The sequence below is a fragment of the Podarcis cretensis genome, assembly GCF_951804945.1.
Source record: "Podarcis cretensis genome assembly, chromosome: 1".
NCBI lineage: Eukaryota > Metazoa > Chordata > Lepidosauria > Squamata > Lacertidae > Podarcis > Podarcis cretensis.
The window spans coordinates 94,407,707-94,424,106 of NC_137170.1; the positions used below are offsets into that span (position 1 = coordinate 94,407,707).

The 16,400-nt window shown below is 41.0% G+C and overlaps 1 protein-coding gene across 4 annotated transcripts in view; it reads right to left on the bottom strand.

Moving 5' to 3' along the window:
• Positions 1-997: 997 nt before the first annotated feature.
• ADCY5 (adenylate cyclase 5) overlaps positions 998-16,400 on the bottom strand; it is a 188,457-nt gene continuing 173,054 nt past the window's right edge. For 3 of the 4 annotated variants that reach the window (XM_079993070.1, XM_079993073.1, XM_079993072.1), the window contains 8 exons: positions 15,977-16,141; positions 14,328-14,503; positions 10,138-10,170; positions 9,239-9,371; positions 7,849-8,112; positions 6,656-6,860; positions 4,953-5,077; positions 998-3,988 (listed from right to left, as the gene is read on the bottom strand). In XM_079993070.1, the coding sequence (XP_079849196.1) occupies positions 3,857-3,988; positions 4,953-5,077; positions 6,656-6,860; positions 7,849-8,112; positions 9,239-9,371; positions 10,138-10,170; positions 14,328-14,503; positions 15,977-16,141 (1,233 nt within the window). In that variant the 3' untranslated portion in view covers positions 998-3,856. The remainder of the gene's footprint in view (positions 3,989-4,952; positions 5,078-6,655; positions 6,861-7,848; positions 8,113-9,238; positions 9,372-10,137; positions 10,171-14,327; positions 14,504-15,976; positions 16,142-16,400) is intronic. The other variant, XM_079993071.1, reaches the window with a different exon arrangement.

Genomic DNA, 16,400 nt, shown 5'->3' on the forward strand with positions numbered 1-16,400 from the left:
ATGTTCCTCATCTGTGCTAGAGACCACCACTGTGCTTGCAAAATTAACAACTGAGGGCAATTTGCCTGTCTGCTTTCCCCACTCACCTTAACAGGGACTAGCACAAGGAAAAGCAGCATGCAGGGACCCCACTGATGACTTAAATATGAGTTCAGGATGAGTTTCTCCCTTATTGTTGAGCCAGCAACCTTCCCTCCCAATATCTATCAGAGATATTGAGCACCTGTGTTATTATCTTAAAACAGAAGAAAATACGTTACAGTGATCGGAAAATATAACCAGTTGATTTCAGAATATTTTATCCTAACAATATACAGCCAAGCACCATAATTTCAAACAGAGACTTACCGTTCCAGTGAAGGAGATCCATATGTGGGTGAAGGCTCCTCTACATGCACAGGTAACATAGATTGAATCGGGCACTTCTACGTAAATGCAATTCTGCACCACGTTGCTCATCTGTACTGAATTACCCAGACCTGTATTTAAATGCAGATGGCTATGCTCCTGTACACACACACAAAACTACTAGCTCAGTTAGTTGAGTAGGACTAGACCACAGCCTGCTTCCAGCTGCCAAAGTTTTCCCTAAAATACAGTTTTGTTGAATCTGACATACAAATGAAATATCCAAATCAGCTCCTTCATTTAGAACCCAGGGGCTGAGATTAATAACCACCTTTGCTGTATTCATCTGAATATTTTACCATTTTTCATCCAGTCACAGAGAAGTGAAGAGGCGCCATTGTACAAAGTCCATTCTCTTCTTTCTGTGATGCAGCAGGCACAAAATATCATCCAGAAATTCATAGGTGAGCAGGACTATTTGTTGGGACAAGTTATACAAGTCTGGACCTGCCTTACTGAACTGATGAAGCATACCTTTGTGGTGCACAAAATTCTATTGTTACTCCCACCACAAAACATTAAATTACATTCCTACTTAATTTTGTAGCTTTTAAAAAACCAACCAGACTCTAATGAATAAATAGAAACATTCACAAGTGAAACAGTGTTTTAATATAATTGTTAAATTACTTAAACAGATTGCAATTTCCATGGGAAATCATAACTGTATCACCTTTTGCAAGAGCCAGAAAAAAGACTGCATACCCCTTGAAATGATCCTGACACAGTCATCAATCACAGTCAGAGATACAGGTAACTGAAAACTGAATTGACAACACAATTGCGCAAGGTGGTCTGCTCAAATGTTAAGAATGCACATTTCAAAGCAGGAGGCAAACCTAAAACAAAATGATCCTATATTGTGCTATTAATTAAAATTTGGAAGTGGTAAATGATGGTAAGAATGAAGGGTGGAAGGTGATGAAGAACAAGCTGCAGTACTGTGTAAATAAAGACCTTTGCAAATCAAATGGCATTTCTTGAAAAGGTTCAAAAATATAGTACAAGGACAGACTTGGCAGTTTTCTAGGAATCAGGCAACTATACTATCCAAGGGTGTGCCCTAGTAGAAAGGGAGGGGATGAAAGGAAAGTGGGATGCTACTGACACTCTAGTCTGAAACAGTTTAATAGCAATATTACACATATCACTGAAACCATGGATTTTACCTTATCTTTTGGTCAAAGGTGACACTAACCCCCGCCCCCTCTCCAATGTCATAATTGCCAGTGCTGGGTAATCATTAGGTAATGGAAATTCTGCCCTGAGAAGAGTGGAAAAAGTATGTGTCAAAATGTTTGAGTCATTTTTGAAATTGCCAAATTCAATATCAAAAGTTTTCCCCTACTGAAATATAAAAATATAGGTTTTTATGCTTTTATACTTTTTAATAAAATATGAAGGGGACCTTGATTTTAAAAGTTGAAAATGTGTTTAACTCACTTATACATTTATTAACAGTCCCCCTCTTTTTTAAAAAATAAGTATTGTTCAGCAGGATAGGCCACATCATTATCTTTAGAGAATCAATCAATACATATGTTTTATTATGGAAAAAAAACTTGCCAAAGTCTTCAAACTGAAATTCATAATATATGAAATGGAATTCAGCTCCCACAATATCAATCCAGAAGAGTAAAATTTCTAGGTAATATTCAGCGGCACTTACTTGTACAGACAGTTGTTACATAAACTGTGAACATTCTTTCAAAAAGAAATTCTTGATTTGATTGTTGTTCCTCTTATGCTACTGTCCAGAGGCACACTTGAAGTGGCTTCAGGCATAATACCCTTGGTCAAATAACTTTCAGAATTTTGAATACACAATTTACCTATTGCATTCAGCTCCCTCTGACGTTAGGAATGAGCACAGCTGTTCTCATTCTTCCTATTTCATCTTTGTCTAACTGTAGGTTTTCCTCACTTTATTTCCTCTTTAAAAAATCAAACTTGAGCCCCTGCATTATTATTATTACTTCAGCTTGTTTTCTGGACTGCACAATATTTATTTGAAAACTGCCAAGTCTGCAACTCAGAGATAATGAAAAGAATATCACACAATTCTATAGCTTATGTACACCTCCCAATGTACCTGGCGTCCGATCCAAAGAACTCTGAGCTCAGCAGAAGACTTCACACCCATTGCTGGACTCATGGAGACAAACAGAGCTGCAGGGCAGAAATATCCCATAGCCCTGATCAACCTTCTGACAGGGAAACAGAAGTGCTTGAACTCAGCCTGGGTGCCCGTTCCCTTCTTCCTAACAGTGACTATCAGCTTCTGTGTCAAGGGCTGACTGCCTGATAAGGGATTCAGGATTGTGTCAAGGTGCCCCTGCTCTTGTCCTGCCTAACAGTTGAAAGGTGCTTTGCTGGGTGCTCAGTTCTGGATATGAGTCTCCTTCAAACAGCTGTTCTGTGAACTTCACTACAACAGAGCTACACATAGATCGCTGTTGCTCCATTGGGGCAACTGTTTAATACACAGAACATTCAAAATATAGAATTTTGGTGTATTTCTTAGACCTCATAATCTTCCATATTAAAAAATACAAAAAACTGCACCTCAAAACCAACAACCCTACACATTTCAGAGAAATCTCCTTGTGTTTCTCCATGTGTTTCACGTTGGCAGCTAGTCTTTCATGTGTAAACCAAAATATGCTGAACAGAAGTGAGAAGGCCTCCTCATTTAATAAATATGCTTGAAGCATCATTTCCCCCTCACCTTAAGAACTATTTCTCTCCTTTCGCTTTCAGTATATCAGTTCTGTAAAAAGAAGGAACCTCCTATCTGTGTAAGGGTAGGGATGGCAAGAGTACATAACAAGGCATCTTTTCCATTAAAAAACCATTACTGGTGATGTCATTAAAAAAGGCCCTTTTTGTAGAGCAATCGTGGGTGGTGTTTTTAATTTCAAAAGTCCACTCAAACAGCTAATAAGAGAACAGTGGCACACTTCAAGGAGTTAACAGCATAGACCAGAAATACTATGGGACTGCACAGCCTTTCCAGAGTAGTGCTGTTCCTTTTTGTCCTTTTGTTGCAATGAATCAAACTTTCCTTCAACCAAGTAAAAAACATTGTGTTGCTTCAAATAAATACTTAAATATCTTAAGTCCTGTGTAGCAGCCTCACTGAAGATCTCAAATCCACGTCTTCATTTCGAATCCCATTCAGCAAAAAATCTTTGGTCAATTCATTTACACTCAACCTAGAAAAAATCCACAGCAGTGCTAGGTAACTTCTGAATGGTGTGCCACATAGCCCAAACTGTGTCCCCCCTCCCCCACTTCTTGCACACACTCCTGCTAGGAAGGCATCATATGAAATACTCAACTGTGCCTTGGTATTAGATTCGCTGCTAAGCAGCAGCAGATTTTTTTAACCAACTTCTTGTATTTAAATCAAACTGAGCCATTCTTGAGTCATTCTTGCCCACTGCTGTTAACTTGCCAGTGGGGGGCCTTCGTTTAGGAAGTAGGTGGTCATTTCTCCTTTACCTTTGACCTTAACAACCCCTCGGCATTCTAGTTGATAGTTGTTGACTGTTAAAACTTGGTACATGTCTGTGGTCACCTGTGGAGTTTTAAAAAGAATGGATCAGAAAAGAGTTGAATAAATTGCAATTGACACAATTCAACACAAGTCTGGTATTCTCAAGCAGCGCTGATGGAAGAAGCACTGTCATTTCACTAAAAATTACTATGATTGCACCCATAAGAAAAAGGGCTGATGACATTAAAAGTGAATTTCAGATCATTTCAGAGACTCATAGTATTCACACGTCCCCTTGGGCTCCTAAAAGGACAATGGCAAGTCAGAGACGTGAGTAAGGAGAAGGAATAGGTGAATCTATCAATTTTGGTTTCTCTCAGTATCTTGTTTTTCAGCTTTGACAATGCCAATCACCTGTTGTAGAGGACAAGAGACTGGATCAAGTTTCCCATTCTCTTCCCACCCTGTGAGCATGATCCAAGTTAGCTTGAAATTGGGCCATCTCTCTCAAAGAGATAATAAACAGTGTGGACTATAACTGTGTGAATAATGTACTAGGTGGCTAAGTGTTCAAAGCACAGTATCTCTGGATCAGAGCAAGGTGAATTATCCCATCTTCTGGTTATTGCTCAGCAAGAACAACATGAAAATACGGGGGGGGGGGGGGGTTACAAAAGAAGAAACAGATGCAGAGGTTCACAAGGAGCTCTGTTCTGTACTCCATATTACATGATAACATAGATTCCTTCATATTTCACCCCCTACCCCCAACACAGAGATGAATCACTAAGCTGGATAAAACATGAAATATGTAAAGTAAGAAAGGAGGACAAGTTACATGGATCTGAAGTGACTTCATGTGTCAGCTGCCATATTTTGTACGCTTGGTTAAAAGTTTTTGCTTGGGGTGGTAAATATCTACCCCCAAGTAGAATACATAAAATGTACATATAGATTACTTCTCACTTCTACTAGTGGCTTGTGTAAATACTCATAAGAGAAAAAAAAAGTTTTAGGGAGGAGGAGAGGTGCCAAGAAGACTCACCTGAATCCTGTCGGGCACTCCTGTGCTGTCCATTCGGCTAGCTACATTCACAGTATTCCCCCAAATATCATACTGGGGCTTACGTGCGCCTATGACCCCAGCTACTACTGGGCCAATATTGAGCCCTAGCAAAGAAATAGTATGGAATTAGACATGAGTATATAAAGTACATCTTATAAGTTATCACTACCAGATCACATATGCAGGAGCACTGCAACTATCTGATTCCTCCCCAGGCATAAATTGACCATAGCTAATTTTTGAATGGCCAAACTTTTGAGGGCTATATGACAAAACGTGCCATGATTCTATGATCAGGTATTATTATAAATGAACAAAGTTTTAAAGCAGACTCCATATGGTGGCTGTAATGTGTGTAGCACTCCTAAGACTTTGAAACATTACCAGTTGAGAGTGAGGTAAATTCATCCAGTGCTACCTTCCCTGGTCTTTGAAATCTGTGATATCAAAGATTTGTAGGCTTTGAAATTTGTGATATCTGCATATAAATATCCTACACTGATGATTTCTCTGGCTGTTGTAGCAATTGCAATGCACCACGCTAGATGCTGTAGGATTTTTATTGCATTTTTATTGCACACACACACACACACACACATATATATAATTTTATTGTATTACAATTTGAATTCCATAGAAGTCATATGGCAAGTGTACTTCACAGGCACACCTCAGACCATCTGAATGAAGCTTAGGGACCACAGTTTGGGAACCCCTGTCCTACACTATCTAACTGCTTCTCAGAAAACTCACTGGAGCTTATTTTTTACTTGATATCAGTATACTGTATCTTGATATCCAGAATTATGAAGATGAGTAACAGTGCGCCAAGAACGCTCATGCTCTACACTCAAAATAAATGATCTATAAAAAATGTTATAAAATCTGCTTCTTTGGCAGATGTTCTCAATTTACACATTACATTCTAAGCTTAGTTGGTCTGTGGAGAGTGGAGCATACCTGGAGTAAGAAGCCTCACTCCAGACATCCTTGTGAATCAACTGACTGAACCTGAGGCATTCCCAGTGAAAGAGATAAAAATGTAGCATATAAGAAGAGACTTGCTGGATCAGGCCCAAAAGCCCATGTAGTCCAGCATACTGTTCTCACAGTGGCCAGCTTCAAAAAAGGGGCCTGAATGCAAGATGGCTGGCCTTGTCGGTTTTGACTGAGTGGAAGGAAGTACGGGTGCTCGACTCAGTTCATCCCAAACAATGGTGATGGCTCTAGGAATCCAGTAAGAATGAAGGAACCCAGTGTCAAGCACCTGCATGCATGCGGATTGGCCTTACAGGATCAGGTTGAAAGAGCTCTTGCTCTGCCTCTACTTCAAGTGTGTGTGCATTTATCCATTTCAGATTCAAATAGGAAAAACAGTTTTCCAGTGTTCTACAAAACAGTTCTAACAGCCATGTCCTTTCTAAAGCACTAATGTGGGCAGAAAGCTAATTTTGTTTGGCTTTAGATCTTCCCATGTTCAATTGGCTACTAACCTCCAGTTGGGAATGTTATGTAATGGGGTCAAATTTCTGCAGGAAACACAACCAACACTGCAGATCAAGAATACTCCATTAAGTGCTAATTTAATTCAGTAGAGGCAGCACCAATTAACACGTGGCATTTGCACTTTTAACCACAGAGGAAATACTCCAGAAGCATAACACCATAACAAAGGCATTTACCTATTTTCATCTGGAAGTTGTTGAACGAATGCTCATTGATGTATTTCATTTGATCCATTAACCTCATTGCAAAGTCAGCCAGGGCCTTGATGTGTGACTTGCCCACTTTGTCATAGGTGGAATCATTGAGGCCTGAAGCAGCCATATATGTGCTGCCTATAGTTTTGATCTTTTCCAGCTGTCGGAACTGGTCTTCGCTTATAATCTGCAGAGGCAACAAAGGAACAAAGTTATTGAAAAGGACACGTGTAAATCAATATACACTGTTTGAGTGATCTGTATAAGACCCAGATATGATCATGCACACTGTAGCTTGCATAACACATGTTCTAATGTGCTTCCCATATGAAAAGAAAGTTCATGAACTGTTTTGCTCCTGCACATAGACATGATGGTGTCTTAGACCCTATTTTTGCTTCTTCAAATTGATAAGGAAAGAAAAATAAGATTTGCACTAGGATGTCAGGTCACGGGATGCAATGCCCTTTCAGTTTGGCATGAGTGTATCAGTACTTGCTGTCAGGTGACTGAGTTAGGACCATTTGCACTTTTAATCATAGCCTTCTGAGTAATAAAAGCAACAGTGGCCAGTGCTACTGTAACTGGTAATCATAGAAGAGGTAGAACTTTCCTAGGAGCCTCTGCACAAGCATGAGACCATTTCAGCTGACCTGGACAAATTATTGTTTCGACTGCTGCACTTACACAGATCCATGGGAGCAGAGCATGAGGTGATTAAAACAGCTGTTGACCAGGAAAATAAGTCAAAAGACCAGGATACCAAGAACTAGGAAACTAGATCTATGAGCTGAGGAAGGCTTGCAAGCCAGGTAGCTTTCTGGGTCCTACCCATAGCCATGGATGAAGAGTTTATTTAGGAGTGTATTGCAAAGGCTCAGCAGCACCTTTCAGTATATAGTACTTCTAGGAAAGAAAAGTGTAGTACTGTATTTCTATTGATACCTCTGGCATATGAAAGAAATCTAGCACAGAAAACACAAGTGTCAGAGACGACTGGTGTTGTGTGCATCAGGACAATACAAAAGGGTCAGTCATAGATTCACAGCATTGTAGAGTTAGAAGGGACTCCAAAGGCCATCTGGTCCAACCCCCTGCAACGCAGGAATCAGTTGAGCATGAACTAGACCACACTGAGGTTTAACTCTTTTTTTAAAAAAAGAAAACTTGCTCACCTCATCAAAGTCAGCAATGATTTCATTGAGAAGCCTCAAGCATTCCACTCCTTCATTGTTGGCCTCTAACTCTACATAGAATTCTGAGAAGTTGCTGATGGAAGCAAACATGACAGCCACACACTCGCATGACTGGTAATACAGCTCATCATTCCTCCGTTCCTGTGCAAGGAAGTGGGCTGCCACATCCTTTGGCAAGATGTTATGGAGAAGGCGTCTGTTGTAGGCCTGCAATTCCTCCATTTCCTCCTTTTCTTCAGTAGCCTGAAAAGGGAGAGAGGAGGAGAGAGAAAAAGATGCAGCCTGCAACTCAGGTTCATTTATGTGGCAAATGGACTGGAAGCATAAACAGTGGACACACAACTTTTGTGTGTTTAGCTTGAGCGGTTGCAGCTCTATGGACTTGACTGGAAAAAAGGGGCGAGGGGAGATACCATAAGGGGGTGGGAGAGCAGGGGGAAAATGTCAGCAATCACACCCGCCATTGCATTAACCCTGGTGCAAGGTGTAGTGGCCTTGAGAGTATGTGTGCAGCTTTTGGAGACAGAGCAGAGGTGGCTGGATAGACTTTAATTGTTTTTAAAGGGTTGTTTTGACTATGCGATTTTGGCTTTGTGTGCTATCCCTGGAAAATAACTCTTGCATAAGTTGCGCATCTATTGTATAAGGCCGTGGTTCCCAACATGGGGCACATGCCCCACAGGGGGGCGATTTGATTTTTAAGATTTTTAAGGAAGCCTAAAAGGCCATTAACTGTTAATAATTCGAGAATGAGTCATTAACAGTTAATGGCCTTTTAGGCTTCCTCCTCATGAATAGGAGTTCACTTTTTGAACAATACTGTAATTATATGTCATGAGGGAGGGCATCAGGATTTTAGAGTTGCTTAGGGGGACAATTTAATTTGGGGGGGGTAATTTGAGAATGGGTTATTAACAGTTAATGGTCTTTTAGGCTTCCTCCTCATGAATAGGAGTTCACTTTTTGAACACTACCGTAATTATATGTCATGGGGGAGGGCATCAGGATTTTAGAGTTGCTTAGGTGTTGCATGGCCAAGAAGAAGCTGGGAACCACTGGTATAAGGTCTAAGATGTAACCCATCAATACATGCTAGCAACAGAATGTGATTTTGCACACACTAAGGGTGCCTCCGTCCAAACTATATGCATGGGATGGACAGTATTCTTTACAATACAATATAAAACAAAACTAAGAGCACAATCTTTGTGATCCTCAGCTAAAATTGATACCATAGGAGTTTCCTTTGTGCCAGTGCTTCTAGCTCGATATAATTTATGAGCACAGTACGATAACGCATTAACAGCGTGAATAGCAACTGTTTGCTGATTATAAATGGCATTTTAACATTACACTCAAAAACACACACCTGAAGCTTCCAGAGGAAATCAAGTCTTGCTGTGGATTCCACTTGCTGCGCATGAAGATACACCGCCAAGACAAAAACAGTGATAACTACGGGAGTCACAATCTTCAAGGCCACCCTGGACACACTTGGAGGACTATGCAGGAAAAGAAAATATATAAATCTCTGGATGTTCTAGGATGCCAGTTGCTAAACTGGAGGAGTGCGTACAATTCAAAGCAAGCAATTTCTTGACCTCTTTGTGTAGCAACAGGCTGAGCAAGGGGCTCTAGCTGCTGACCAATAAAATCCACTGACTATTTTATTCTGTGCAACTCTGAATCATTTAGTTTTTGCTTTTGATGCAGCGTGAACAGCAAAGTCCAGGTGGCCATCTTTTACTTTGCACAAGGCCGCCCCATCAATCTTCATTTTTTGTGTGCTTCAATGGCTCTAGAAGTGAGGCATACTGTATCAAAACTGCCTCTTAGGCAAGGAAGGGAGACAAAGGGACACAGCAGAGTCAATGCATTCCATTACTAAATCATAGGGGATTTGTGAGAGACCACTAGATTCTATTCTTTTCTCACACTCTCCCTGCCTTTATGAGGTCAAATTCTTCCTATCCTTGAATACAACGAAGGCTAGGTAGCAGTGCTACTAACTGTGGTTGACGTTAGTTTGCATTTCAAGTTTGTTTCAAATTCAAACTCTGGCAAGCATTCAAAATGGTTAACAGTGCTTCAGACAGCAAGGGAGGGGACTTGTGTTTGAGAAGAGAGGGGTGTGCCCATCCCATATCCCTTAAGCACCATTAAAGGATGAGCCACATTATGTCTGCAACAACCCAAACCCACCAATGGCTGAATCCACTTAATATTTTTTAAAGCAACCTCAGGCTACCTGCCCCCTCAGTAACTCACCATGTCCCATTCTCAGTCCCATTGGAAAATACTCTGAAATAGCAAGATATAGGTTTTAGACAATGTACATAGATTGCTATGCTATATTTATAAATCACTGACGCCATTGCTTTCTTCCCAATTCCACATTTAGTGCCTTCCCGCTGTGGGTTAAACCACAGAGCCTAGGATTTGCCGATCAGAAGGTTGGTGGTTCGAATCCCCGCGATGGGGTGAGCTCCCGTTGCTCGATCCCTGCTCCTGCCAACTTAGCAGTTCGAAAGCACGTCAAAGTGCAAGTAGATAAATAGGTACCACTCTGGCGGGAAGGTAAATAGCGTTTCTGTGCGCTGTTCTGGTTCACCAGAAGCAGATTAGTCATGCTGGCCACATGACCTGGAAGCTGTACGCCAGCTCCCTCGGCCAATAAAGCGAGATGAGCGCCGCAACCCCAGAGTCGGTCACGACTGGACCTAATGGTCAGGGGTCCCTTTACCTTTACTTTTATACCGCTAGGAGTATAAACAATGAGCCAGGAACACCCTGGTTCAGAGCTCAGATTGCCTTATCAAGCAATCATCTTCTAAAGAATACTGAAATAATATATGTGAAGAAGTCTGAACACTAATGAGATATGATATAAAAATTTTCCTCCTCCTCATTACTCTTATGATTATGCTGTTTCCCTTCTTTGTTGCACAAGCTGCCTTTTTAATTTTTCAGTATTCTTCCCAGCTGGCAAGGAACTGCTGACTTTGGATTAAAATCAAGGTGTACATTTCACTGCTCCAATGCTATCCAAACAAAAGTGCCTCTCTAATACTTCAGCCAGTTCAAAGGTCCATGTCTCTTCTGGATCACTTGTCTGATGTTAATCAAATGAACATGTGTGCAAAGTACTCCATTTAAATTACAGGGAAGTTGTTTTATATGTCTCTGTGTTCATTGTTCTGAAATGCATGATGGATTGCAGCAACAGGAGGGATCCCTAATGCCCCTTGTGACACTAGAATCAAAGCCTCAAAGCATTCACTTTATTGCAGGTCCTGCTGCAATTTCAATGGAACATGTTTACAAACATGGTTAAGATCACCGTTCTTTTAAAAAAAAGTTCTTACACCTACACAGAGTTCCACGAAATTCAGGGTGCCACATATTTTAAAATAAAGACATTTAGGATTGAGTGTAATAATCAACTGCTCCACAAAATCAGTGCTACTATTTTTCACTTTGAACACTATGTGGAGCCATAACCACTTCCTAAAATTTTCTTCTACTTGCCTTTCGCTACAATGAAAGAGGATCGCTTTTTGACTTTGAGCTTGATTATCATCAAGGAAAGTTGGCACATTAGATAGGATGTTATAAAACAAAGCTGCCTGGTCAAGTTAGGGAATGAATTCCTAAGAATTCATTCCCTAACTTGAATTAGGGGATTCAAGTGCAGGGAATTCTGCACTTAGGGAATTCTGCAGTGAGGCTGCAGAAAAGAGGAGATAAAACGTGATAAGTTGGAATCTGCCCACATAAAGCTGGATTCTACCCTTTGTTTGCAAATTTACTGTCTCATTCTAGATGGTACTGGAGAAGCAGGGAGTGCCTTGAAATCTAGTTCCTTCATATTTATTCACTGAACATTTTTTTCTTGTATTTTGTCAGAATTTTTTATCCAAGTCGTATCACCAGATCACTCCAGCAGAACCAGATACTTTATAATCCAATTAACATAGCTCCTGTTCCAGTTCTTCTGCCCTTTCGTTTTAAATTTATTTTTTATTTTGTTCAGTTTATGAGTCACCTAACAAAGTATTCTCTAGAAAAGAAACAAAGTAAAAGCAGACTATAAAATCCAACAGTGACAATTCAAAAACTGCTTTTCCACGTTAACTCTGTTATATCTATCTTACTGACTGACTCACTGAGTCAGTAGAACTTGCTTAAAAGCAGCTGTCGTCTTCCAGCTGAAATTCAGACCCCACATGGCTCCTGCAGGAAGGCCTGGCGCCAGCAGTTAGCCTAACAGGACACTGGTTGATGGCCCCAGGGCTTTGAAAGGCCCATCATGGGTCTTAACATGAGATCCAGGCGGATATATGCAGACACTTCTTGGGGATCAACTTGGCTCCCATCCATGGTAACTGCATAGCCTGCTGCCTCTCTTGAACTCTGAGAAAGGTGACCTGGAAAATGCCAGTGCTGTTGCTGCAGTTTGCTAAAAAAGGCTTTTCAAATTTAGATTTAAAAAAAATTCTTAAAAAAAAAAGTTTTCCTAGATGCCATGGCAAACCACAGCAGCAGCACAATCAGCTTACCCAGAATTCCTGGCTCTCAAGGACTCTTCTTCATCCCAAGGTGGCGAGAAGCTACCACTCAATTAGCCACTACAGTCATACCTTGGAAGTTGAACGGAATCCATTAGACTTCCAAAACGTTTGGAAACCAAGGCACGGCTTCTGATTGCAATTCGAAGCCCCGTCGGAGGTTTGGCTTCCAAAAATAATTCACAAACCAGAACACTCACTTTCAGGTTTGTGGTGTTTGGGAGCCGAAACATTCGAGAACCAAGCTGTTCGAAAACAAAGGTATGACTGTATTGTGTGTTTTTAAGGAAGAGGGGGAAAGGGACTGGCGGCATAGCTGCTGCCACAAGGAGGAGGATGAGAGCTCTAGGAGCTCCAGTGTGACAGGAACAGGGGCATCAGCTGGACTATGCTGAGGGCCCCCTGAAGTTTGACACCAGGCCTGTTTGCATGGTTGCAATTCTTTTTGGCTGGAAGGAGCACTCTAAGTTTTACCACCAGCCTTTTCTTGTCTTATGTTTTTGGTAAATTTGTATAGGGGTGTGAGAAAAGAAGCATCTGTGCATCTTGCTAATTAGTGTGCATGTCATATACAGAATAATTAGATGGATCAGACAGATGCCCAGTTAATTTAATATAGGATAATATTCCCTGCATCTGGAAGAGAACTGCACCTAGACTGTGGCGGCTGCATATGTACTAAATACTTCCCATGAGCCGTAAGTGGTTCACCACACAGTAAGACTAACAATAAATGGAGCTTTCAGAGCAAGCAAAGCTAATTTAATGAGTGGTAAGACTGCAGCTCCTAAATTTATTTCTGGGAAAAAGATGCTTATTTACTCCACCTTTTTACTGACATCTTGATTGTGAGGTGATGCAAATAATTGCTTTTAAGTGCTCTAATTCAGTCCTGCTCCTGGCTTATCAAAATTCCATGCAGTATAAAATGCCTAAAGGATGTTTTGTTTTGAGATTATCCCTTCAAATGACTGCCCCTAATTTGCTATCAATTTTCTTTTTTATATGAAGGGCAGAAATCATACCTGAGTGGATTAATCAGAATTAAGCAATCCAAAATGGAGAAGGGCACAGCTGTGGTTCAACCAGAATGGCCTTTTTTTCTTTCTTTCTTGTGTTGTTTTATTAACTTAAGAAAAGATCTCATCCAATTGGTTGTTTGGTATGTTTTAAGGGAATTAAGGAAATCATAAGGCATACAAATAATGCCAATAAAAGTAGTGTTGCTTATTAGTGAACAAGCCAAACTCCTACAATGAAAAATGTTTAATGAGTAAATATGTTTAAAAAGGAAGATATGTGTTAGCATTCAACACAACTAAGGCACTAGCCTCCTACTTGATGCAAAAATACATGTTTGGTCCTTATCTGAGAGCGCAACAGTCATGCAGATTATGACATTCAAATTGTAGATACCAGCAAAATAGAACCAAGAGCAAGAACTAATAGAGGGTTCTCAAATGACTTCCAGTGTTATCTCACTTGTTGATGCTGCACACTCTTTCTGTTTACATAAAATTGTTTTCATGGACTCATTGACTTGGTTTTCCCAAGCAGCAAATGATGCGATAAACCTGTTTCTGGACTATTCCACTCTAGACCCTGGGTAGGGGCCTCACATGACTGAATGCCCCTCCCATAAAACAATAAAACCGTACACATAAAAAACTGGCTAGGCAAAAAACCCTTGACTTCTTAAACTCCTATGTGCACGTTTTACTTTTTTAAACTGAAGTGTGTCCAGTCATGTGAGAACCTACTGGTACTCCGAAATGGTATAGTCCAGAAACAGTCTACTTCCTCACCTGCTTTACTAAAACTTCCACTTGGTGACCTTTCTCTCGGTTTATATATATAAAAACAACTTACAAAGGTTTAAGGGTAACTTACATGGCATTGGCTGTGACCAGAAGATCTGCATTATCAAAGAGGGTAAGCCCTGGCACTTCCACAATAAGGACATATGTAAATTCAATAATCAACATCAAAATGAGTTTCCCAATGCAACTGATCTGAAGGAACACAGAGCAGGCCAGGAGGCTCAGTAAGACACTGTAGGTAAAATACTGCGAGAGGAGGGATTGGGAAGCGGAAGAGGGGAAAAAAAAGAGTGGAGGGAGGAAGGAAGAGAGAACAAACGGGAGTCAAATCAGTAAAGCACATCAAACATCAATTAAGCAGTGCTGCAAGAATGAGGTTACACATCAACTTATTTTAATTATTCTTCTTTTGCTATGTCACATGTCAGTTAATATAAGGCTCTGAACAACTTTGGTTGAGGGTACCATAGGTCCAGCGTGCCACTGAACATCCTTCAATGGATCCTTATACTGGGACTGACACATTTGTCTAGCTGGGCTTCCAGCAGGCCCACACAATGCCTGACCCACCAAGCCTCAGCAGCAGTTTAGTCCTCTGGCAGTTAAAAGTCCACCTTTTATTCTGTAAGGTATGTGCATGCACGCCTATTTGAATGTACATGCATCATATATGCATATGTGTTTAATGCATCTTTGTTTTAATTAACTTGTAATTTTGTGTGACAGCTGTCAGCTGCTCCAAAGTCAATTCTACGTAAGATGCATAATGAAGGTGGCATTGCGAACTCATAGAAACCACCTCAGATCAAGACTTATATTTTTCAAATGCCACTCCCTGATCCCACTTTTTAAAAGTTTGTTTAGGTATTTAATTATAAAGGAGTGCATCAGAACAGTGTGATTCTTTACATGTCTACTCAGAAGCAAGTGTCATTGACCTCAGTGGGACCAACCCCCAAGGTAAGTGTGTATAAAACTGCAGCTACATTAAACCTGGTGTGGTAGCAGCATTGAATAATAACACTATCCCACTTACAGTCTGGAGTGGTAAAGCTGAGAATTCAGTGTAGAATTGGTTTGACACATTATCAGTGGCAAAAGGATATTGTATGCAGAAGGCCTTAGGTCTGAAATCTGTAATCTCTCATTTAAAGGATCTTAAGTAGCTGGGCTAAGGGATGCAGGTGGTGTTGTGGGTTACACCACAAAGCCTAGGGCTTGCCGATCAGAAGGTCAGCAGTTCGAATCCCTGCAACGGAGTGAGCTCCTGTTACTCGGTCCCTGCTCCTGCCAACCTAGCAGTTCGAAAGCACGTCAAAGTGCAAGTAGATAAATAGGTATCGCTCCAGCGGGAAGGTAAACGGTGTTTCCGTGTACTGCTCTGGTTTGCCAGAAGCAGCTTAGTCATGCTGGCCAAATGACCCAGAAGCTGTCTGCGAACAAACACCGGCTCCCTCGGCCTCTAGAGCAAGATGAGTGCCACAACCCCAGAGTCATCCGCGACTGCACCTAATGGTCAGGGGTCCCTTTACCCTTTACCTTTAAGTAGCTGGGCTAGAAAGAATCTCTACCTGGAAAAAGGTCTCTACCTGAAGACAATGGAGAGGAGCTGAAAACAGCTGAAACAGACAACAGTGGGCTAAATGATTAACTGTCTCATTCAGCATAAAACAGGGCCACTTATAGTTTGTATGAATTTTAAAACTTAAACACACCCACCTCTGGGAAATTGCAGCTTGGCTGGGAGCTGGCACATAATCCTTGTACTGTCCCCAGGCTGTAATTGGAGGCAGAGTAGCTAATATGGCACATGTTCACCTCACGTGGGGTGATGTTATACTCTGCAGCAACACAATCACGGAGATCCACAGTGCTGCAAGTGAACTGGCAGAAAGGAAGAGATTAACAAAAAGAAAGGCAAGGAAAAGAGAAAACAGCTAACTACAATGGAAAGTACTCAGGGCAGAGATGCGTTAAAAGATGCTTCTCTGCACAATGGCAAAGTGGCCCAGCACAGATGGCTCTTGGGCCCGACAATATAAACCACCAGTTAAATAGTGGCAGCTGTAATGACTGCTTAGCAGGTATGCAAAACATCATCTACCTTTTCCCACATCCCAAGTATTGTCTAATCCATCTAATT